The sequence below is a fragment of the Anthonomus grandis genome, chromosome 6 (assembly GCF_022605725.1).
Source record: "Anthonomus grandis grandis chromosome 6, icAntGran1.3, whole genome shotgun sequence".
Lineage (NCBI taxonomy): Eukaryota > Metazoa > Arthropoda > Insecta > Coleoptera > Curculionidae > Anthonomus > Anthonomus grandis.
Window position 1 is genome coordinate 28,967,085 of NC_065551.1, and position 26,469 is coordinate 28,993,553.

Below are 26,469 nucleotides of genomic sequence, written 5' to 3' on the forward strand. Positions count from 1 at the left end.
TAATATCACCTGTGTTGCATGACTTTACTACAGGAAAATTCACCGATTCCCTCCAACGTAAGAACTTGGAAATATTCGACAAAACCATCTAAAGTCTCTTTGGGAATATCCAATGTTAAACCCTTATATTCTATCGATGTGGGAATACTGTCATCTTTACGTACAGAATTAATTCTCATACGACCAGGAGTACTTTAGATTTTCAGGAATTGGGTGTTCCATAATTGTTACACATATCAATTAAAGCTTTGCCCTCCCTCTTAAGGAGCTTGTATCGCTCATAATTCTTCAAAAGCCCTGAAGTCTTGTACTTCTTATAGAGTTTATTTTTTTGCCTAAGCGTTTTTTTTTAGATCAATATAATATAATTTTCAATATAATTAAGATTCTTTGATACAAATCTATCTATAGCACCATAAATAAATGCGTAATACCTATTAACCAGAGTTAAGATACAAAACATTGGAGAGTACAAACAAGTCAAACTTGCTGAGATATATGTTTATTGCATCAAAATATGCCTTTTCGTACTGATACAAGAAAGTGCTTGTTAGGTTTGTTAATGTTGGAGCTTTATCGAAGCTAAAACCCAACGCAAATGGGGGATGGTGGAAATCACGATTTGCAAAGGGCAGATCAGTCCATCGTATCACGTTCAAAGAACTCTTTATATCACAAAAAACCAGATCTAATCGCTTTCCATACGCATTTTTATTATTACTGTTTACTTGCTTCAGGTCCCAACAAAATTTCCGCTGAGGAACCAGTGAGGAATAAGTTGACCAGCCATTTTTGGATCGTATTCAACTATTTTTTTGTCTTCGTACCCAAGATTCGTACTGAAAACCATACAATAACATCAATTTTTTTAAGTAGTAACAGCAGTAAACAAAAAACGGTAGCAATTTACATTGCACTCGCCGAGAATATCAACTCTCTGTTTTATCTCTTTTATAATGCAAGTTTTACGTAGGTGATTTTCGGTTTATCATCTTCATTTGACGAGTTCTACAGGCAGTTACAATAAATGACTCTTTAAAAACACCCTGTTTATAATATAAATTAAACTATATTTAAATTATCTAAATGAAAAAGATTTAAAATTAAAAAAAAACGTAATTTACTTTACGTTACAACTCGTTTTTAGACAAAACGCCGACGTCATATAAATTCGACTTAAGTAGCCCCTAATAGCTTGTCATATAGACAGGTGTCAATTATTAAATTGACATTATTGTCAAATGATTTTGTAAATATTTACATTATAAATCTACTGTTTCCTATTTCTTTAAATTATAAGATAACTGATTTAAAACAATAATACATAGTGTTACATAGTTATTAGGACATACTATCCCCAATTCTATTATGGGGCAGTACGACACGGGCTTAACAAACAACCCCCAAGAAGTATCCACAAATGTGGAGTTGGACCATCCAAATATTAATGATGATTCCGACTCTGATATGGAGGAAAATGATCAGTGGGGTGGATATGTACCTTTAGCTCAGAACCCCAATGATGCAGAACCTCTAGATGAACTTAGTGGTAAGGTATTATCAACTCTGAAGATTCTCGGTTAGGCTATATTCAGTTTCTGCAATAAATTCGGTCACTGTTAGAGGCAGATAAGTAGGAGAGTTTAATATGTGTAGAGTATTAGTAATTAACTGCCTAACAATAGGCTAGTTCTTTGAAGTAAATATTAGTGTAAACACATCTTTGAGGGAACCAATTATCGGACTTTCTTTATGTATGTAGGTTCAGTTTGACTCGGATACTTTTTTTAATATTTTCCTCTATTAAGTGGTGCAGGGTAGATGATAATTGATATCTCAAAGAACATCATACTTGTGATATATATGTTATATTATCGAAAATACATCTTGGTCACATTATTTGAAACCAAGATTAAGAGAACTAATTTGATCAATTAGACTCTACAATAAAATTTCCTCTCATTAATATCCACTTTATATGGTTCAATTTATTACTTTGTTGTGTGGTAAAATTCATCCATTATGTTAAATTTTATGTTTTTTATTAGTAGGAGCAATAAGAGCCATTTTTATTTACTTGTTTACATTATTTAAACTTTAAATTCAAACTAATTAAGCTCTCATTGGTGAAAATAATGAAGAACCACCATATATTAACTATTTTGTAAGATATAAATTCATTTACCATTATTAACTAAAGTATTTTTTTTTTTATTTTACAATCCAATGTGTCTTCCATCATCCTTGAATGGTTTATAATTCCAAGAATTTCTATGTACAGTAGAGTCTCGATAACGTGAACGTCCCATAACGTGAACATCTCTAAACGTGAACAGCCTAATTGGTATTCAGCTTATTCTAAAACGTGAACGCCAAAAATATCTCGCCTCTATAACGTGAACAAAAAAATATTTATATCGTTTTACCGTTTTACCCGTAGGCATTAAGCAGCATTTCCTATGTTCCCTTTGTCGGCAACTTTAGTACTAACTTAGTGCATATCGCCGCCAAATTGCATATCTTGTTTGTACATGTTTGGAAGAGATATGAAATTTGCGTCTTATTCAGTGTTTGTTCGCCGATCAATACGAAACAAGCACGATGTCTACTAAGAAAGTAAATTATTTAACTTTGGAAAAAAAAGGCCAACTCTTGTCCGATGTTAGTAGAGGTTGCGGAGTTACCTTTTTAGCAAAAAAGTATGGAATAGCCAAATCCACGGTGTGTGCAATTAAGAAGAAAAAAGACCAAATTACTTCAACAGTTGCCTTGACTTTTTCTGGACCAGGTAAACGAAAATCTCTTAGACCTTCTGAATATCCATTAATGGAAAAAGCTTTGTATAAGTGGTTTTTGCGACAACCAGAGAGGAATGCACCAATAAGTGGTTTAATTTTAAAAGAGAAAGCCAAATATTTTCATGAAAAACTGTATGACAAAAATTCCACTTTTTCTGCAAGTCGGGGTGGTTGCACAAGTTCAAGAAAAAAATTGGCATACACTTTCTAACAATAACTGGTGAAAAACTATCTTCTCAGCCTGAGCTGGTTTCACCATTCTTACGTAAACTTGAAGAAAAAATCAAGGACCTAAACTTAGACTATAACCAAGTGTACAACGCCGATGAAACCGGCTTGTACTGGAAGCTTTTACCCGGAAAGACTTACGTATCCAGTGAAGAAAAAACTGCCCCTGAAAGAAAAATAGCCAAAGAAAGAATAACGTTTCTAGCATGTACAAATGCGACTGGACTACATAAATTGACTCCTGGTAATAGGGAAAGCTAAAAAACCACGAAGTTTTAAGAACTCTTACATTCCTGTACACTACAAAAACTCACAATCTGCATGGATGACAGCCGGAATTTTTTGGAGATATCGAAGAATGGAATAAAGATGACTTCGTTGAACATGATGAGAATTGTACTGGAGTGTCTAATGATTCAGAAACCGAACAGGATCAAGATCCAGAGGTTTCTCAGGCTATGGATAAAGTCACTCACGTTGAGGCAGTTCGTATATTTAACAGAGGTCTAGAATGGGCGGAGCAAAACAATGCCGACTTCGAGGATATTCAGTCTTTACACAAATTACGTGAATGTGCAACTATTCTTTCAAACAAACAACGTATCCGTCAAACAAAGTTAGATAACTTTTTTCCAAAAACAACGGATTAAATATAAATAATGTACATTGTACTTACTTACATACATATACTTACCTATATAATAAATATTTTTTTCTTTATACCATGTATAAACATATATATATACATTTTCAACTATGTATTACTAACTGTATAAACATGTTTTTGTTAGATTTTCCAATAAAATATATATTCAAAGTACATATACGTGTTAGTTTATCATGCAATTAACTTTATCCAGTAACATGAACTCCTCGAAAACATGAACACAGTCATCCCTAATTAGTTCACGTTATCGAGACTCTACTGTATTTATGTTAATAATTTTAAATAATTTATTAAAGAAGGAAACACACAAGATAATATGTTAATTTCAAGAAATTTTAGCATCAGAAGATGAAGAAATGAATCTGCAAGAATTAGACTCTTCCCCAACATCTGGACCTTCTGGTTCCATACCAGAAGTCAGACCTGCAAGTGCAGCCTTAGTTGAAGAAGTAAGGAAATATTCAAAAGTGGTCTTTTTTGCTTAAATTTGCAATATTATGCAATTAAAACATTGTACATAATATAACTCTTAATTACAGGTTTGGACTAATTCACCTCCTAGAGAATCAGACATAGAAATGAGTGAGAAAAAGATTAACTTAGTCAAGCAAGTAATGTTAAACATTCAGTTACCAACGGATTCTATACCATCATGGGCAAATGATATTCCTGAAGAAGAATGGAAAGACCATCTTTTGAAAAGGTTGAATAAAAATGATAAATAATTAGTTTTCTGAATATATTTATGTTGAATTGAGTCTCGTAATATATGGTTATAGCATAGTGATACTTTCATGCAGTATTTGAATTTTTAGGATTATATTACTTCCATTAGATTATAAGCAAAATTATTCAAAAATAAAAATAGAGATTGTTCTCACGATTTGCTTCTAAACTAAAATCTTATGTGAAAGATGTAATTTGAAATAATTTATCAAGATCCTCAACCCATTTTACAATAACACACATTTCTGTTCATATAAAATTTTATTAATAAATGTTTTTCATAAATGTTAGTTTTCTTACAACAAAAAAATACACGATTTAATAATGGAGGGGACTTATGAGACAAAAATACATTCATACTATTTAATCTACTCTATGCCGCATATTGCTATATAAAAAAAAGTATCACAATAATCAACTAAAAATTAAATACAAAAAACCTATACATAATAAGCAGAATAATACAATTTTTATTCTAAAAAAATTGGTGTGGTATAGTAGATGTGCGCATTTTTTATCAGATACCTACTTTACTGGGATTTAAGTCAAGGACTTATATTTGCTTAGCTCAATTCTTAGGATAAAAAAACAATATCTAAAGAAAGTCTTTTATATTTTTATTGCTCTTATGTCTTGTTAATTTTATTTTCAGTTTATTAAATCATGTTCCATTTACATAAGATGTTTCTTGAATATGTTCCTAAATAGAGCTCACTTTAAGAGATTATAGGGAGTTTTATAGAAATTTTACTATAATCAATTATATAAAAAAATTTTAATTGATTTCATTACTTAAAATAGTTCTGATCATTTTTTTATAGTACAATTGATATATAGATTATAGTCGGAAATGCTTTTTAATATTGTTTTAGATTAAATTAATGGTACTTCTATTTAAAATCATTATCATGACCAAAATACCTATTTAAATGAAACTTCAAACATTCTTTAACGATTTTTTAAAATCTTAGAAGATTATTCCTCATCTCTAACAACTGGCTCACCATCCAACTTTTTTAAATTCGGAAGCCTTTTTATTGCCTCTTGCTTCCATACCGACTCTTCCATACTGTCGTATAATGGATTTCCCACAAACAGTAAGTCCTCTAAACAAGGCAAATCTTGTAATTTAACATATTCTCCCCACTCTTTGATCATATTGTTTCCAATGTAAAGTACCTTAAAGGTGTTTAATTACATAAAATAACAGTAATTGTATGTTTTGTTTTATACCTTGAGTTTCTTAAGTACTTGTACCCCTTTAACTTTTTCGATAAAATTATACGATATCCACAGTTCTTCCAGAGTATCTGCCACACCCTCCAATCCAGAAAACGATTTAATATAATTTCTTGCCAGCGATAATATTTTTAAGTTCTTTAGGGCACTTATTCCAGCAATTTTTTCAATCATGTTGGTAGACAGACTGAGTTTTCGACACTTCTGCAGTACTGACAGGGAATTGTCCATTTTTTCTATAGGGGGCCATTGGAATTGGAAACCCACTTCTAATGCTTCGCTAATTTGCTCACCTTTGTTAAAGTTTTAAATTAAAAAAACGTTTAATATTTAGATAATTTCCGTAGGAATAATATGTACCTTGGTGCTTTTCCTCCCATCTTTTGATTGCATCTTTAATGGTGGTGGGTTTTGACATTTTTGTGCCTAAATGTTCAAATTTGGCTTGAAGTTTGAAAATTCACAGGTTAATTAATTATTGATTAAACAGTTGATATGGCAACAAAAGGTTTGCAGGTGGTATGTGGGGAGGTTAGTTCGTCTATTGATAAAATAGTTGCTATTTATTTTTTGACTGTGGTAGGTATTTATTTGGTAATAAAGGGTTTTTACATTTGTTAGTGGCTTGCTGCTATTTAAATTAAAATTTACTTTTTTTAGTAAAAGGTCCGTTTTATCTTAATGATTGCTGAAGTCAACATACAACTTTCGGTAAGTTAAATTCAAAAGTTGGGCTTGTTTTTTTTGCAGTTTTCTAAATTTCAATATTTTGTTTTGACCTTAACCCCTTCCTGGTGGATCATAACCCCTTCTAGTGGACACTTCTAAATTCCTTCAGTTTTATTTTAACCAATTTTTTAACTCAAGTTTTGTCACCTAATCAACAAATTAATATCTGGTAATTTGTATTCTCTGCTAGAAAGACTGTAAATTTGGATATAAATAAATTGTACTATATTTTTATTGTAATATACCTGTCACCTTAAATTGTACAAATTGGATTAAGCTTAAGCAAAAAAAGCGTTTTTAACATAAAATATTTTACTAAGGTCCTTTGATAATCTCGAAACCTCCTCATGATTCATTTTTTAGGATCGAGAAATGGGACAGTTTTATAGTGGTACAATAGAAAGCGATTTCTTATTTTTAAGAAAGTGTATTTTGATTTTATTTGTAACAATATTGGTAATTCTGTTCTTGCATGTTTATTTAGGCAAAATTAACTGAAAATTTATCATTTTTCCTCGTGATTACTAGAACTTAAAAAAAATGGGTAGCTGCTACCTACTAGTGTTTATAATAATAAAAAAAAAAAAAACTAGACTACTATCTACAAATCTATATACATTACAAGTTTACGAGTATAAGGAAATTTTTTTTTTAATTGAAATATGTTGGGTTGTGGTATCAAGTAAATAAAATGCCAAATTGTGCGTATATTTGTAGACGATTATATGATATTATACGAGAAATATGTGGATTTCCAAAATACATGGGAGTTCTAATCTAATTCTTTTATTTTAGTCTGGAAATACCCAGAATTTTCGCCCCCTCTGAACTAGGCTAGATCAATTTTATCCTGAAAAATGAAAAAAGTAAAAATTTTATGTTTTATTAATAAAAATAAATAGTCATGGCAGTTAATTTTTTATTTGTTTTCGACATACAGGACGTCAAAATTTTTAATTCTTTGCGAGATATTGTCAAAAAAGTTGGAATATTTACTTGTTGAGTTGTTTAACCTCTATGCGCCCTATAAAACCGTAAGAATATCTGAGAAAAAGGCTCCATGCATCACTGCGTGATATGTTTTGCCAGAGAGATACGTTACTACATTTAAAACTTCAAAAACACAATCTCACTGAAGAGGTTACAAAAAAATGAGAAATCTTGTTAGGACCAGCGTGAATCATTGGACATCAAATCAAATTAATACACATTTTCTTGATTCAGTCAACTCCTTAAATTACCAGGCGAATGATGATACTTGATGATGAATGATGTTCAATTTTATGTAAACAATCGTGTTCGAATGATAAGATAAGATGTTTATTGATGTTAATAGGTACTACATAAGAAAGTTTACGTAAGTCAATATTAGAGCCTTAAACGATCAATATTACTCATTAATTCACAAGATCCATAAAACTATGATTTACATATTCATTAATACTAAAAAAAATTTTTAGATACAAGGTACTGCTTTAATTTTCTTCTAAACTCAACTAAATTTATTGTGGCAGTAACAGTGGCCCATAAAAAGAAGGACCAGTCTTAATGCAATGTTCTATGAATTGTGTATATGATTGTTATTTCTCGTGAAATGTATGCCTTCGAAAGTTTCATAGTTATTAATGTTCGTTTTAACATGCAAGAGACAATGAAATACATATAGGCTAAGAACAGTCAATATGTTAAGCTTAGAAAATTGTGCTCTACAGTCTGCCCTATAATTTAGATTTAAAAGATTTCTTATTGCCTTTCTTTGAAGGGAGAAAATGCTACTTGTATCGGTTGCATGGTCTCAAACAAGAATTACGTATGATATTTATACATATGATATGACAAAGCAGCCTTAGTAGATGCACTATGGACCAAGTTTCGAAGAGCAAAGACATCAGATGACACCTTCAGACAATGTGCAACCCAGATGAGTTTTGTATCAATTTTAATCCCCAGAAAAGTAACTGGTCCATTTGCAAAATCCTGCAAATTTAAATTACGAGTAGTCACAGTTTTTGATTTTTATTAGGATTCATGCCTAATTGATTAGCATAAAACCAATCAGCCATCCTCAACTGCGACTCATCTGCAGATCGGCAAGTGCACCAGCCTTGTTCGCCAATATAGTATCATCCGCGAATAGAATAAAATCAGTACCTGGATCACTACTCTCAAGATCATTAGAAAGAGCAATGGTCCCAGCACCGATCCTTGAGGGACCTCATAATCCAAGTTATTGTAGACCATTGCAACTCACTATTTGAGATCTACCAGAGAGATATTATTTTATTAATTTAACGCTAGAGTCTGAAAATTTTTAGATTCTTATTAAAAAATTTTTAGATACTTATTAGTTTCACAGCAAGAGTTCTGAAAAAGACACAGTCGAAAGCTTTTGGTTAAATTGCAAAAAGTGACCTTAGTAAACTCACCATTTTTTATGCCATTATTTATTAGATCTATCAATTGATTAAATGCCAGAATAGTAGATTTTGCATTTCTAAACCCAAACTGCTTATTATTAAATTCAAAGTAATTTGTTAGTATATATTTTAAAGCTTTTTCAAATATTTGAATGATATCCAACCTTGTGAATTTGCCCATTTCTTCCTAAAACATGTGTCCTAATCTACTGTTTCAATTCGGTCAAATGATACTGGAGTAGATGATGTTAGTCTAGGAATGATATGACCGTATACTTTTCATTCAGGTATCTTAGCTAATCGTTTTCCCACAGTATGGAAAACAGCTCTTGTTTATTCTCTTTCAAAATTATCAAACCCTGAACAGTTGACGGTGACGGTGTTAGGTTGCAAAATATTTCAAAACTTTATAAAAAAAACCCTCCTCGAAATAGTCAGTCAAGTTTTAGGCCTGCTTATTACTATGGTACTCACAACGGTTCTTTTAGACATTGTAGATAATGATTTAATTGCTGGTGATAATGGTAACTCTGGTTTTGCTCGATTTTCGCAAGGCAGTTAATACCCTAGATTATAACCTGCTTGGTAGGAAATTAAAACATGACTGCTTCTCAGAAAATAGCATGAAGCTCTTTGAACACTATCTTCTTTCCCGAAATCAGATTGTTAAAATTGATGGTAATTGTTCAGATATTGTATGGGTACGGAAAGAAGTACCACAGGGATGCAGATTGTGCCAGCTACTTTTTCTCATACAAACAATGGATTTGCACTGTTTTATTGTAGATGACATGCTCGATACATTAGTTTCCAGATCATATCCAATTGCATATTCATTATGACAAACAAAATGTAAGAGAGTCCATAAGAAAATTAAACAGAGCACTTTAAGATTTGTATAACTAGTCTTCGAAACATGGTGTAAAGTTAAATGCGTCAAAGTCGGCAGTAATTCACTGTGGAAATAAATAGAACAATTTTTAAACCAGTAATCAGTGTAAAAACACTGGTATTTTAGCAAATTAGGATCTTCGGCTTAAATCTCATGTCAAATAAATAATACAAAGATCTTATTGCTCTCTTAGAAACCTCTATAGAAGTAAGCACAACAAAGCATACAAGACATAACAGAAAAGCTTTGTGATTCTTTGGTTTTAAGTTTTGCCGATGATAGTGATTTGGTCTTTGGTCCTTGCCTCGATGTAAAAACCAGCAACTTTCTTCAAAAAATTCATAACTCCTGTGTTAGATTTATTTCTGGAGTTTCAAGGAGAGATCATATCTCGTCTTGGTTGGTCCATTTAAGTTGGCTTAATATGCATCAAAGCCGAAACATTAATTTGGCACGTTTTGCCAAAAAAGTCCTACTTGTTAATAGGCTAAAGTATAAAAGACAAATTCATTTTTATGTCAATAATATCCAATCGACATAATACCGAACCGGCCATTTTGTAAAACTTGTATTTGTTACAGGGGAAGCTAAAAGTATATGTATGTTGTTACTTTTGTTTATAATTTTATTATATCATTCATATTTACAATTGTAATTATTTATTTATATTGTTATTATGGAAAATTAAAGAATGTAGAATAATATTTAAAATTTTGTTATATATCTATTTAATGAAACTTGCCATACTCGGTTAAGCTGAACAGACTGTTTTATATATTATTATTATTATTATCGTTATAATTATTAAATTAATATTTCATTCATAGTGCTTCATAGTAGCTGTTCAAGTGATCTTTTTGTTGCTGAATAAAAGCCTGCGCTCCACATATTTTACTGAAATTTTCTCTGATTTTGAAAACGCGTTTTTAAAATGAATTTTCTCTAAAATGAAAATATTATATATATTTTTTATTACCAGGTATACGTTTACTAAACATGGCTAGACATAGTATTTTAATTTTTAATAAAGATTTAACGCCCTGTAATTCGAAAACACATAGAACTCGACCTACATCTTTTATGTTTTTCTAACTTAGAGTTGAGCCTCATATTTAATATTAAAATTTGAACATAATGATATGGAACGCTATGTATAAAAAATTCACTTCATCGAAAATTAAAAACAAAAATTTGTAGATTTATATTAAACCAAACTACAAATAAAGGAAAAAAAATTGGTTGAGCAAAGGTTTACCTACTGCATTTATTTTTTGATCTGGGGCAAATATGTCATTTTCATTTAAATAATTGCCGTCCATCTGATAGGATTTTGCCAACTTTCAAGCCTATTTTTTCAGAAAATTTCGACTCGATAACTAACAATCATAGGATGGAAAAACAAAGCATTAATAAGTCGATGAAAAGAGCCACAGGCAATCTTCGTCTAAATTTGGATACTTGTTAAGAGTCATAATTGAATAAATGGATAATATTTATTTAGAAGGTGAAAGGTTCAGCAGTACTTGGACTTTTTATTTAATTGATCCGAAAACCCATCAAACAACCTCTACAGTTCATTTGGATCATTAAAAAAATAATAACATATTATGAACTACATATAAAAAAAAAGGCCTGATGTCACTAATTCCTATAGGAAAAATTATTTTATTTGTTAAATGTTCGTATTTTATTGCACCATGTGGATATTTTGATTTTTCGCTTAACGCTTAATCTACTTCTTGATCTTTTTATATGTAGTTCAAAATCATCAAAAACCTTAAAAATTGCAAACCAATACCCAATACAATTTGGCTGCAAATTAATAAAGTTAATTTTTATATACGTATATAAAATAACTATTTAGTATATTTTACAGTAAATATACTAAATAGTCATCACATTTATTGTATAGTAAGAGGCATTTTTTAAATAATTTTCCTTTGAATTATTCCTTTCATTGACTCTTACCAGTTATAATTCATAGCAAAAAATCTCAACATTAGCATCAAATCACAACTACCAAAAAGGCTATAGATTTGATTCACATGGTTGGAAAAATACTTATTCTAATACCTCACCGTATTTGCGTATGCCTTATTTCTTATAAATTCTTTTAACATTTTATCTAATTATTCTTACAAGCTCTAACACAACCTTGTCTAAGGCCCTAGTCGAAAAGCAGCCCTAATAAAATAACAATATCATATTCATTGAGTATAGATAGGTAACTTCTCTGAACGTTTGTCTTTTACATACATTGCTATCGTTTTTTTTTATACGTAAAAATTTAATAATACAGGAAACTCCAATTTAACGTCTCACAAATATGCAATTGAAGATTAAGAATATACATGTTTCACCCATTATATGTAATTTGATTTAAGTTCTAATGAGGTGTAATGTAACATTTTAAGCCATTGAATTGGACTTTTCTTTATTCTAACTACTGAAACGTGGGTCGCTTCGGAAATAATGGACTTGTTCTTGGAAGTACACATATAATGATAAGGAATCATTCTTTTTTCTGCGAAAAAAGATTAGAAAACAAAATTTTACTCTTAAACAAATCGGATGAAAATTCGAAATATCAGACTTAAAGGGTAGAGATTTAAAGTCTATTATCTTTACTACTATATCCACTACGTTGAAATAAAAATGTAAACATGTAGCCATTTCGCCGATCTTTACTAAATCTCATACAAAAACCAACGGCGTTTAACTCACTCCCTGAGTTTTTCTTCAAATGCCCTTAATTTTTTTTTACTCAGTACCTAAGAGAGCGTGCCTATCCTCCACTTTTGAGTATCATATGCGCTATTGCATCGTTCCACAGTGATGCCCCGTATATCGTTATACCGGGTGTCGAGACAGAGCGGATATTTGGTGTGACGAAGAAGCCCTCCAGGGTTAATCATTTGCCAAGTTTGAGCCTCTGATCCGTCGCAAACGCGCATTATCGGCTGTGAGCCCTTTGCATAATTCTCGAGGGTGAGACATAGATCTTGGTGTTTCAGAAGTCCATCGGCTGTGAGGGTCCAGTCTTGGTTACCTAAGATTGAAAAACAATTAATAAGTTAGGGTTTGAATAAGCTAAAATTTAGTAGCAGAACTCTTCAAAGGACATTCATGATATTAAGGTATTCTTGTTAATATTAAATCAATAGTTTAAATTCTATAAGGCGTACTACTTCTATAAGGGTAAACTAAAAAAATTAATTTTTATAATAATACGTCATGGAAGTTAGGAATAGGATCAGAAATGAAAATCAAATTTTTACAGTCGTCCAGATAAGTTGTGTAAATCTGATTTCAAACTTCTAAAATAAGGATAAGAGAAAAACCATAATTACATGTAGAAACAAGAAGTGTAGATTTGATTTTTTCGCAGCATAAAAGATAAATGTTATAGATAATAAACAATTTTAAAAAATCACAGTAATTGCTAAAAATTTTTAACATCTTCAAACTTACAAGGTTAATAAATAAAACAATATTATTTTATTATTATTATTATTATTATTTTATTGGATAAAAGCCAAGAACTTACATTCTATATAGCTCTATGAACTAAGTAGGCATTACAATATATTTCAATAAATCTTCAAATGTCAGCTTTCAAATTTTAACGTCAACGATCGAGCGCCGGCTGTAGATAGTTTGCAGTTTGCACATATCCCCGCCATCGAAAAACTATGGCTGCTTGTTTACGGTGATAATGAAAACAATAATCACTTACAGATGTTGTCCTTCTTTTTATAGTAATATGTTATAGAAACACCAACATTTCTTTGCACATTTCAACTCTACACATTTCACACTATCGAATGGTGCAAAAAAAAATATATTTTTTCAACGTTTAACTTGAAAACTGAGCAGATTTTTAGTAAGAGCAAAATATACATACGTGCTATACTTGTAAGCTGCGGTCAAGGCTATATATAAAACATATTATTATATATCTCAGAAACACCCTTTTTCCAGGGGATGAAAACCCCCAAATGAAAATGTGTGTCCAAAGTTTCAAACTCTCTAGAACTGAAGAATTTCACACCAATCAGCACCTGTTTTTACCTGTTATGCCGAAAATAATTGAAAAACACGTTTCCAATGAGGCTGGCCACTTCCACCGCAATTACTGAGCATATATTGTTAATGTACTAAAAATAATAATGGTGCAAGAACTGTGCCCTGAGGTACTACGATTGTGAGTCGCTGTTTCATACTAGTACTTTTACCAATTTTTATCATTTATTATCTATCCGTGAGATATTCAGCAAAAAGACGGGACACCAAACACTCCAATATTATCCAGTTTTCTAAATAAGTTTTTCATGTGGTACTGTATCGAGTTGTTTATTAAAGAAGTTAGTTAGTGTATTGCATCTGTAGTAGACAATTCTGGACGAAATCCATAATCGTCAATAGTCATGCTTATAAATTTTTATTAAAAATGTTTGTGAAATTATTTTTTTGTGATATAGGCCTGTAGTTGGATAACTCTGATTTCGAACTGCGTTTATGAATTCGTGTTAGAATAGACGTCTTGAAGCTGACAGGGACACAACCAGTTGTAAATATAATATTTATAAAATAAGCGTTGATTGAATAATAGTATATTCTCAATATAGTATATTTCAATAGTATATTCCCATATTCTCAATCAACGCGGCGGCGTTTTTTTATATGAACCACTGATCTTCAATGCTTTTGCAGGAACGTATATTATGATCTTTTGATGACAAATAATTTCTTAAAGAATTTATATATTTTAAGAGCTTAAGTTCCGTGACAAGAAACATGCTATTATGAGTATTTGTTGGATTTTCATCTTAAGACTGAGGGGTTTTTGGAATGCTTACAGCGAGACTTTTACCTACAGTTGTCAAAGTTATTAGTTATTGGTTATTTATTTTTATCCATTAGCGGCCTTTACACCGAAAGTTTTAACTGCGCGATTTTCGAAATGCACAATCAATCGCACGCGTAAGTGTTTCTGTGTAAAGGTAAATAAATCCGAGAGGTTTGAACGCGTGATTCTCTCTGAACAAGCACGCGCGATTTTCGATCAGTCTTTACACGTAAGGTTTCAACTGAGCGAAATAAAAAGATCATGTTTTTATTTAATATATATATTTGTTCCAGTTGAACTGTTTCTTTTTGGAGCGCGTTATGTCGGACGGTCGTTGTTGGAGCAAAGAAGCTGTTACAGATTTTATTAATATTGACCGAAAATATCTATGCCTTTGGCAAATAAAAAGCAAGGAATACAGTAACCGAAATCTTAAAAATGTCGCCAATAATAAACTCGATAATTTCTGTAAAGAAAGAAAAGAATGAAAAAAGTGAAGGATAGCAAAAGGTCTGGAATGTCGCAAGATGATTTATATACACCAGTGCTATGGTATTTTGAGCTCCTTCAATTCACCATGGATAAAGAGATTTCGGCTAAGTGTATCGAATATTGACGAGGAAACTACCGAAGATCTGATAGAATCTGAATATGGTAAAGGATTTAATATTAACGCATCTACTACTTCACAGCCTAATAACAGTCAACAGAAAAACGATGTAGGTATTATTTATTTCCAAACAAACTATATATTTTATTCTTTTTGGGGAGAAGAAAATGAAAGCAATTTCGTTAGAAATTTGGCCAAACCCGTTATTAAAAAACCAATAAATAAAAGAATAATTGAGGAGACCCAGCATGAATTTATGAAAGTCTGCACAACGACATTGACGTCTCAAAAAAATATGAGTGGATTTGACGCCAAAGGTTGTTATATTGCCAAAAAATTACAAAGAATGCAACCCGATCAAGCACTATATGCAGAGTCCATAATAAATTCTGCACTATTAAAAGGATTAAGAAATCAATTATCTGAAAATAAAGATATATGCCAAAACTCTTGCAACTTAAGAAGTTTTTCATTTGCGAGCTCATCAACGTCTCAAAATCAGTACGTACCAACCTCTACACCATCCCCTGGTGAAGTAACATTTCCGTCATATTCAAATAGTAGTGAAGTAGAAAAAGAACACAGTTTGCAAAATAATGTGAAACATTATTATGAAAATATACAATTTTTTTGTTTGTTTTGTTTGTTTATAGTAATAAACGTTACATTATTACCTTCATATGTTCTTTTTTCAATGATACGAGGCATAGCCTTATGATAGCCTTGATAGCCTATGATAGCCTTACAAGTTTGTGGTATTAAAATGCTTAAAGTTGGTGCAGATATCCCCGTGGAAAATTTTAAGTTCTCATAGGAACGCCCAGTGGCCAAAAATCTCAAAGTAGCTACTAGTTTTTCTTCGGCACCAATGGCTTTCCTCATGATTGTGTCTTTTTTTAATATTCCCACTTTTGCCAAATTCAGCAAATAGTCAAAACAAGTATTGTCCATTCTTAGGTAATTTTTATAATCTTCAGGATAGTTTTCTCGCAAATGTTGAATTAATGGAATATCATTATACCGGGACCTGTAATATTATTTATATGAAGAAACGAAGTAATAGTTACAAACGTTACATATAAAAAAAGTAATTAAACATAAGGTAATAAAGCTTACCGGTAATCCTTAACCCAAACACTACGCTTCCACTTATTCGATTTTTTGGGCATTGTTGTTATTCCAGCTGCCACTATAGCAATTATACGTTTATTTTCCTCAGATACCGACATATTTGAATATACAAATTAAATAATATAAAGAAAACCTCTCCTAGACCTTTTCAAAAAATACAAATTCCACGTCTCGTTCCACGCGCCACGTAATCGCGCGCGATTTATCCTTTACACGTAAGGATTTACGCTCGCTATTCATTCCAAACAGTTTTAACCAAACGCAAGAGTTTCTTGGTAAATTACGAGTTTTTTTGAGCCACAATTTTGATCGCAGTTTTGACCGTCCAAATTTGCATGCGAGCAATCGCGCGTTCCGCAGGCGGGCGGTTAAAACGTTACGTGTAAAGGCCGCTATTATATTGAATATATTATTGGACGTTGAGTCTGTTAATTTATCTCGAGCATAATATTCCATTATTAATCCATGGTTTGATTTTATATTCAAGACATTTTGTTACTATCTTTGGTAAATTATTGACACATTTGTTGCTTCACCGTTTAAAAAAGTGTCTAATATAAAATATTTTGGTCTACTTATAGACGAAAATATAAATTGGTTACTATACATTAATCAAATAGTTGAATAGTTTCGATGCTATCTGCTTTATACAAGAACTGAAATTATTTATCTATAAAAAGAAAAATCTTAGAAATTAAATAATGCAAACTACTTTATAAAATAGGTAATAATTTACAAAAATTTTACATAAATACTACGTTTTGCAGCATGCCTACCAAACGAGATCACTGAATAATATTAATCAGATTTTTACAAGAACAAATATAAGTTTAAAAAATCAGTGTTCACAAGCACTGATTAGACAACTTTGGTTAAAACTGGTTATAAATATTAGAATTAAATGAATCATTAAAAAAAATTTATAGTATAAAAAAATTAACACAACAAACGCAGTTTCCAAACGTAACTTCGAAGTAGATTTCACATATAAAAATAACTGTACTCTTACCTGCTGTATGGTGACATTGATACACCCCGACAGTACCATCAAAAACATGTCCTAACGTGTCTAGGCAAAATGCACCCTGTCTAATCTCACCTGGTCTGGGTATACTTGATGGAATTTGAAGCTCCGGGTATATATTGTCCAAATACCACTTGAACGACTTGCATTGCAGGTTACGTCGAAGATCTAACCTTTCACTTATACTGTACAAGAAAATGATAAATCACATAGTTACAATATTTTCATTGCTGTACTTACTCGCCAAAGGGAATATTTCGAGCCAAAGGTACTGCCGAATAATAAAAGTTTTTATACTCGTCCATCCAAACTTCAGCAGTTCTTCGGGTATTTTTGGCGAAAACAACACCGCTGCCACCGGGGAATGTGTAGGGATGTTTTTTTCTAAACACATGACCAACCTACGAACAGCATAATAAATCCACAATAATACAAACATATAGTTTCTTCATACTCTACTACAAGGAATGATTTCCAAGCTTCCCCCGCACTGCCAGACTCTAAAAGATATTTCGAAATTCTCCGCTCCCCATACGTCCATTTGTTTGTCATATTTACCCAGCTTGTCAAAGTAGGCTTTATTTATAACAAACAGTCCTCCGGCTATCATTGGTGTTTTTATTTCCTAAAAACAAAATTGATCAGTTACGGATCTGTACTGAAGATTTTGGTTTACCTTCGTTGGATCCCTCCTTCTGGCCTCCCTTTGGGCCATACTCAAAAATTCCCACTTAAAAACCATAGTCCAATCGAAACCGCCTCTTAAATCCGCTGAGGCTCCAATATACTGAAAATTGTCCATACTTATGACGTCTATAACCGGTGATACCACTCTCGTTGGATCCTAAAAATAAAAATATATTGCAAAGGTAATAATTAGGCACTGGATGATTAATAGAAGCAAAGCCATTGACTTTCTAAATTAGGAAACAGCATTCTATTTCAATAATAGATTGAGAAAAATTTTAAAAATGCAGGGCGCATATAGAGCGGAACTCAAAAATTGAGTTTACCTTAAAATGCTCTTTAAGAAAGACATAATAATCAGAAATTCGATCTGATATACCAGAGAAGACACCAGACTATTACTTCCTCCTTCACTTATTTTGACTCCAAAGAACACGTGTTTAGGAAGGGAATTACTCTTTCTAATATAGGAGTGACCTGGGGTGCCAAAGAACTCTAGTATCATCGACAAATTGAACAATCAGTCTCAGAAGTTGTAGAGAGCTCTTCACAAGTCATTCACTTACAATAAGGATAAACTAGGACTCAGTACCGAGCCTCGTGATACATCTTTTTTAGGATTAATGCTTTTCGGAGATAACTCTGGAAACAATAAGCCAGAAGTTGAAGAGTCATTAATATTATTATTATTATTTTATTTTTAATTGCTTGTTCTGCCACAGTTGCGTTATAAAAAAGGAACATCCAAAACCCTGGCGAATTGCAAACTTTTATGAAGTCACGTCGAGAACGCGTACAAGGATAAAAAGTTAACGAAAGATTAAAACTCTAGTTTTTATTAACTCGAAGTGAAATCTTCTCCCGAGCATGCTACCACTGTTAAGAAACACGTGTCGAGAATAAAACAAAAAGTTTTGATTTGTGGTAAAATGGATTTAGGATTGACAAATAACATTAGACAATATTAAGGTACGCCCTATTTGACAATGTAACCAATGAAGGCGCTTTTCACTCAAAACAAAGAACCTTTATTTTGCAATCGATAAAATATATATATTTATTTATTTTATAAATAAATAAGTATTACTTAAACAATCAAATAAAGCATGAGTTATTCGCACTTTTTCGAACAAAACCCATTTAAAAAGCATAGTTAATTAATAAATTCAATATTTATCTAAAGACTTTTGCTAAGTGCTTAATTTAATTACTGACTCTTAAACGAACTGCTTATTATCAATCTAACGTGGACTCAGTTTGGTTGTAAAATAAGAAAGAACTCATTATTTCAGCTATTTTGCTCTCTGTCCGCCTGTCTCTTCATTGACATCTTTATTGACTTTTAAACAGACGAGAATGTAAGTTTTTTTTGAACAGATCATTAGTGTAATTTTTTTAATAGGTTCTATATATTTAACTATTTATAGTTTTATGACGAGGCGTTCAGATAACCAGTTATTTTTAACCATTAGATGTTATATATTCTCTGAGTAATTGACATTTTATGTGGTTTAGGACTTACCTCAGCTACTCGTTCTAATAAAGGTTCCAACCAATTCGCGTTACATTCGCAATGACTGTCCAGGAACGTCAGTACGCCTGAAGTAGCTGCGTCAGCACCTTTAACTCTGGACCTCATCAGACCTTCACGTTTATCATTTCTTATCACTTTCACTTTTTGTATTTTTGCTAGTTCTTCTCCATCAGCAGCTAAAAAATTAACTTCGTAAATACATTTAGAAGAAATTAAAATATATCTACTTATTTATAAAGCAATGAAATTAAAGAAAATTTGCAAGGAAAAATTTAATTACATAGTGTTAAAATATGTTGATGATGTAATTTTAAGCAAATAAAATGACAAAAGCAATACACCTTGCATATTATACTTGATAACATTCCTGAGCAGATTAAATATGCAAGACTGGTGCCAAAATGCCAATTCTCTTCAGAGTTTGTGACCTAATCTATAAATAATCTTATTAACGTTTTAATATTTGATTTTTATTTTTCAAATGACAGGTAGTTTCTTTTTTCATCAACGTTTTTGGACATGCTATGAAAATAAGGCCTTAAAACAATATTTCACTTGTCTGCTCTCGAATCTTAAACTTACTTGGGACCAAAATCATAAGTCTATCAAGCTCTTTATATTAAATGAAGCAGTTCTTCAAATATCAATTTAAATGACTGACCTTGGTGCGGAATTAATTACAAACATTAAGAGCCTTGTCATTTATGACTTATGTGTTTCCTCATATGACGATTGCATAAGTAAATGTTGATTCAATCAATGAGCAGTTAGGTTCTAAAACTTGTATATAACCTTTATAAATTAGTCACATAACATGCATTTTCCATAAAAGGTTTCTAGGTTCTGCTAGTAATAGCTAGAGAAGTATTGCTAAGTAAGCTAAGCTAAGCTTTATTCTTTAAGCTAAACTGGAGATATCAGTGGAAGATAAACCAAGGTGTTAATAAACTATGTGCTGAAATTTGGTTCATTGATGTATCAGTAAACTTGGTTGTCTGAAGAAAAAATATTGTGTCTGAGTCTCGATGGGTTTTGTTGCTGCCTACACTTATTAAAGTAAATTCAGAGGGGGAGGATCAGCAACTCTTATTGATTTTAATACAATAAATATAAACCATTTTATTGTGGGAACATGTATTAATGTGTCTGCTTTATTTTTATATGAGTTAGATCACAAAAAGTTAAAAGATTTACAGTTAAAAGATGACAAAGTAAGGCATTCTGTGACAAAAGGCTTTGATAAAAAGAGCCTTGGCCTTATAAATGATTTTCACCAGTCTCTTTATGGATTTGCAAGAACCTTCCCAAAAACCAATGACAGTGATGTCATCAACAAAGCAAACTATATATAATTGTCGTTTCACAAGAAAGAGTTGACACATTAAACGTATATATCGCAAGATGATTTTGATTCTCGCTTTAAAAGTTGTCGTCAGAACCTAAGAACAAAAATATCATTTGGGTAAGACGGTTTGTCCACATTGCTAAATATTTCTGGTGGTATAAGCAGCACCTTCTTTCTTTCAGGCCTTCCAAATTGGCAGATCTGCTCATATAGACCGCAACCTTTAGGCAGTCTCAGAAAAAAGACCAATGGATTTAGGTCTGGTGACCTAGACTGACAATCCTATCTGGTTTTTGACGATATAACGCTAGTAACGCACGAAATTACTGGCACTAGAGATACTTAATTACTCGAAATATATCTACTATATTATCTGTCAGAATGTTTCTTCTAAACCAAATATTACGTATTGTACAGCTACAGGGTCTTCTTTATCATATATTGGCCGATTTTCAGCGATGAATTGGTAAGAACCGCGGTTATTCTTTTGGTTGACAACTTTGGCAGGTAAGTATGACGTATTGTTTCTCCCCCACTTAAAAATTCTGATTTAAAGAAACAGTCGCTAAAATGAATTGGTTATTAGGAATTAAAGAGTTTATGTTTTTGTTTTTTCTTTTCTGTTTGATTAAAAAATGAAGTCGAATTTTTTTATTTTCCAGAACCTTAGCCACTCTTTTCTCTCGAATAAAAATGCTTTTATTGCATCTAAAATAAATTATGTATAATGTTCATGTAAATTTGCATGGGTGAAGCCGTAAACACCTATTGCCGGAATTAATTTTAAATTTTCTCTCCTTTAATTTAACTTTTTTTGTAGCGTTACTACTTGTTCTCCTTAATAATTTAAAACTAATTGATATTTGTTTGTCCTAATTTATAAAGGGCGCACATCATATCGCAATTCTTAATCAATTTTTTACAATCTAAGCATAGCCTTCTTCTGAACTGTATAACCGAAAGTTTAATCCAAGTCCAAAACCGGGTAATAATTGGTAAATACCAAACATACAAATCGGCTATTGAGATATAGTTAATGTTGTGAACGCGCCTTAATACCGTACCGAGCATCGTACGAAATATAAACGTACCTTAAGTTTACAACAGTCAGGTTGCTCGCCGCTCGCGTATGTACGTATGTAGTAATAATTAGGTTATGTCTCGTCTCATGTCTTGTGCTTTCGCGCCTTCTTGTAATTTTATAAAATAAAAAACTTGATAAAGAAAAAGTCGTATTTATTTAAATACATACCAGTTATAACCTGGCACCCCATGTTAGAAATATAATGACACTTATTTGTATAGAGCGTTTCTTTATTTAAAAATAAATCTCTCAAATGGTTTTTGTATCAAAACTTATGTTGCAAGATATGGTTGACTGACGAAGTCTATAAGATAGTTTTATTGCATATAAAAAATAGTTCTTCTCATCAAAAAGACTCTTCAAGAACATTCTAATTTATATTTACTAAATTTTTAACAGAACTTACGATTATCGCTGTAGTCGTCCACTAAAATAATTTCGTGTATGAGATGTTCAGGACTTCTGTTAAGTACACTGCAAAAAAAAATTAGTACAGCTGCCACATGCATTCAATAAAACATATAAATTAAAAAACATATTGCATTAATCTAAAACAATATTTATTCTACCTAGATTATATAATAATGATAAAAGATGAGTCTAGTCTTTTTAACTGTAAAAAAACAACATAATGTCAAGGTAACTCAAAATGATTTGTGTGACATTAACCCGAAACCTTCAAAAGCGAGTGGGTTCTCTAAATTGGTTCTGATTATATTATTCTTAATTTCGGTAATAATAAAGCTTCGTTAACACCCGGCTTTCATTTAGGCTTGTGTAAATGCTTGTAAAAGTGAAATGTAAAAAATGATATTCGCCAAGTATAGAGTGTGTCCTCGTTACGGTGTAATTACCCCTGTAAAGAGTATATTTTGATGAATGCTGTCTTATTATAGGTAGATTCTTAAAATGGGACTATAGGGACCAGTTTTATAAACATAAAAGTAAAAACTAACTTTGTTTAATAAAATTATATCTAAAAAAAACATTTTACAATACTCACCTTACTACTGTTCTCAGCAAAGTAGACCTGGCTTCATTATGGAATGTTATTATCACACTGGTTGGTGGGAGATCGGTTTTCCATTGTCGTCGTCTACATCTAAAATTTTTTTACAGATTATTATCATATACTACATTAAATAACGCTTAAAGTCATTTTCAGTAATAGCTATAAGAAAAGAAGCCTCTTTTTCAATACAGCTATTTTAATATCTTATAGGAAGTCATTGGTATAAAATTAGCTCGAAATGAATCAAAGTTACGCAAGATCAATTGTAAATCAAACATTGGGCTTTAAATTGTATATAAAATAAGAAATCCCAATAAATTTTCCTTTCAGTGGTGGAATCCGATTACCGGAACAGCTTTGCGCTAATTTACGATCAGAGGCCACAGCAAAAAACCATATAAACATGTAACTTTCAACGTTCGCCGTTAATTTCGGTATTTTATATTTTTAAATAAAATTCGTGTTTTTATTCACGTCCGGTTGGTCGAGTTAGCCTAATTTAATTTAAGTACTGTCGTGGTCTAAATATTGAACTGGTATTGTATTAATTATTATAATTTTTATTTATATGAATGGATCATTCGTCAATCAACTAATCAAAAAAGTATTTAAAATTTAATCAGTTTTTAACCATTAATAGTCTTATTAAATTATGCCTGATAAAGTCGGCACAACACCTTGATAGTTATTTTATTTGGAAATAAATAAGATAAGTTTAGCGACTAAGGAAATAATAAATCAATATTTATGTCAAATTCAGTAGTAGTAGGTTCAGTGGAAAATTCAAAATATTTGGTCCATTTGGGTTTGTCTTTATCCATAAACCGATCGGTTTATGGGTGTGATTTTGGTGTTAAATTTTTTTAATATACATAGATTATTTATTTACACTAACGGTAATAAACGTATGCATAATAAATACACCAATACTGAAATTCGTCGATATTAATGAGACGCATGATGGCTTCAAAAATTAATCAAATGTAAATAAATTTACTATAATATTGTTCGCGTATTTACGCATTTTAAATTGATATTTGTAATGTAAATTATTAAGTATAATCTATATTGTGGTGAGGAATTCATAATTAGTTCCCCATTTTTTTGGGTATTATATAGTTCGAAATAGTTTATCAAAATCAAACAAGGGTCAATTTAAAAAAGGTCTTTGATTGATTGGTTTAAGAAGCATAAAACACTCATAGAACCCTAAAGCGATACAAAAAAAAGATAAAGAGTTTTATATGTATATTTAATTTTATTTACCTTGATAAAGGTAATAGATATAACTACCGAACTGTAGGTTCAAATTAGATTTCTTATTCAATAAAAAGGTTTTTCTCAGAGGTCAATAGATCCATTATACCTTAAATAAATTATTGTATTTAGGAATTATTAGACTTTTACTGAAAAAGTGACATATTACCCAAAAAAAGTGGTAATTAAGTAAATAAATCAGTAAGTAGCCAAATTCTGAACAAAAACTATTTTTACGATATTTATTTAAAATTTTATTTTATTTGTGATTTTCATTTAAGAAGAATATCATTTTTTAACCGTTCTCGAATTTTTAAGAATTTTAAGATATAAATTATAAAATCGTAATAAAAAAGTACTTGCATTAAAAAACAAAATATAAATGTTGTGTTTTTAAAATAGAATTTCCTATTTAATATTGGATTATATGAATAATTTATTGGGTTTTTAATAATATATTTATTAATTAAACATAAAGGGCGAAATAATTAATATCTGAAAAACAGTTAAAGGACATATAGGACTTTATTAAAAAAACTGTTGTTTTTCTTGCTATTATTTTTTATTACTATTTTTAAATTCTTCGACCTAAGATAAATAGATTATCTTTAAAATGAAATTATTGAAAAATACGAGGAAAGTAAAAGAATAATATATCGTTTCTCCTCTTAAATGGAATACACTCTGTACATACCTTAACTGCATATGTAGGTCACGTGGGCAGCTCCAAATCACCCGTACTTGGTAGGTAAATAATATCTATTTACTAATAAAACATACCGGGTGTTTTATTATTTTTTACCAATTTTGACAATTGGTTCGATGTTTTGAAAGTATCAAAAAAAGGGCACCATATTAATCAATTTTAAAACAACACCCTTTATATCAAAATTCCGAAAATCTTTATTAGGATTCGGAGAAAGCATAAAAAATAGGTCAAAAAATTTAAATTTAAAAACTCCAAATTTTATTTTCAACTTTATTCTTCAAAAAGAGAAAGTGTCTCAGGTTTAGGACTTCAAATAAAACTGATTTTATTTCAGAAGAAATGCCAACGTTTCGGTCTTTATTGAAGGCATCTTTAGGGCTACATGACACCTCACAGTTTACAATTAAATAAACAAATAGGTGTATAAATAAAATCATTAAATAAAAACATTATAAAACAGGTAGTCTTGTTATGACGTTTCCCTAATTACGTTTTATGTTTACATCGTATAGGTTTTACTTAAAAGAAAAGAGCAGAAAGCATGTATTTCAATTGCAATGTACAGCAAAGAAGAGTGTTAAGATGTACATATTTATTTCTAGTCCTAGTATAGAACTTAAAGTTTTAATCTTCTCTTTAATCTAAAGTTGGTTAACTACGACAAACACACTACACAAGTTTTATTCTTCTATACTTAATAATTCAAACCGATTGTAACAATTATCAAAATTGGTAAGTACATCACTGGTATCACGATAATGTCTACCGCTCATAGGAAATTAAAGTATGTATATTTACAATAATATAAAATCAATAACCCTATAAAAATATTTCTTTAAAACAGTTCTTTAATTAATGGTTCTCATAACCTGCTGCAATAATACTTCTAAATAGATTTGTCTAAATAAAATTCAATAGTGTTTTTATGTACATACTAATTTTGTTATACTTACGCCGGATCTCGGGTATCTGGAATGTCTCTATTGCTTGGTAAACTATCACTTGCTTGCTGATTAAATCTATTTCGAGTGTAGGGGTCCTCGCCTTTTCTAAGGCTACCTCTGGTAATGTAGTTGGCTTCATCGAAGTAGTTCCAGGATAACCTGTAAAAGTGAAATTGGGAAAAAATTTCACACTAAAAATCACATTAGGAGTAAATTCATTTATTGAGATTTTTTATTATTTACCTGATGATGATATAAAATCTTATATATTATGAAAAGTCGAAATTTGATATGACTTAATAGAGAAATTTATTAATGTGACCATTATGATATTTTGCTAAAATAAATAGAGGAAGCAAGGGGAAAGGGATCAATTATATTATTATTGTACAAAGAGTATAGTGAAAATTATACGTAAATGTTAACGTTATAAAAACGTAATTATAACTTTAATATTTTAAGTATTAAAAGATTTTAAAAGAAAGTTGTTACTACTACTGCTTCAATAATTCAAAAGCCATGTTCAGTTTTTCCTAAACTTTTAAATTAAAAATTATTATTATATTTGACATCATGACTCAAATAGC

At 30.8% G+C, this 26,469-nt stretch overlaps 3 protein-coding genes across 3 annotated transcripts in view; 1 reads left to right on the top strand and 2 right to left on the bottom strand.

Moving 5' to 3' along the window:
• Positions 1–1,229: 1,229 nt before the first annotated feature.
• LOC126737233 (male-enhanced antigen 1) lies at positions 1,230–4,704 on the top strand. The gene is made up of 3 exons (XM_050442018.1): positions 1,230–1,549; positions 4,033–4,142; positions 4,233–4,704. The coding sequence occupies exons 1-3, from the start codon at positions 1,369–1,371 to the stop codon at positions 4,416–4,418; spliced, it is 477 nt and encodes a 158-aa protein (XP_050297975.1). The 5' UTR covers positions 1,230–1,368; the 3' UTR covers positions 4,419–4,704.
• A 213-nt stretch (positions 4,705–4,917) lies between these two features.
• LOC126737232 (dynein axonemal light chain 1) lies at positions 4,918–6,436 on the bottom strand. Its single transcript, XM_050442017.1, has 3 exons — positions 6,019–6,436; positions 5,653–5,951; positions 4,918–5,598 (listed from the first exon to the last, which is right to left on the bottom strand). The coding sequence occupies exons 1-3, from the start codon at positions 6,074–6,076 to the stop codon at positions 5,395–5,397; spliced, it is 561 nt and encodes a 186-aa protein (XP_050297974.1). The 5' UTR covers positions 6,077–6,436; the 3' UTR covers positions 4,918–5,394.
• A 196-nt stretch (positions 6,437–6,632) lies between these two features.
• Positions 6,633–26,469, bottom strand: part of LOC126737231 (polypeptide N-acetylgalactosaminyltransferase 2-like) — a 51,729-nt gene continuing 31,892 nt past the window's right edge. Inside the window, exons 3-11 of the mRNA XM_050442016.1 lie at positions 25,892–26,041; positions 22,964–23,062; positions 22,367–22,434; positions 19,520–19,707; positions 17,987–18,154; positions 17,765–17,935; positions 17,551–17,711; positions 17,296–17,495; positions 6,633–12,745 (exon numbers count right to left, since the gene is read on the bottom strand). Of these exons, the coding sequence (XP_050297973.1) occupies positions 12,468–12,745; positions 17,296–17,495; positions 17,551–17,711; positions 17,765–17,935; positions 17,987–18,154; positions 19,520–19,707; positions 22,367–22,434; positions 22,964–23,062; positions 25,892–26,041 (1,483 nt within the window). The 3' untranslated portion in view covers positions 6,633–12,467. The remainder of the gene's footprint in view (positions 12,746–17,295; positions 17,496–17,550; positions 17,712–17,764; positions 17,936–17,986; positions 18,155–19,519; positions 19,708–22,366; positions 22,435–22,963; positions 23,063–25,891; positions 26,042–26,469) is intronic.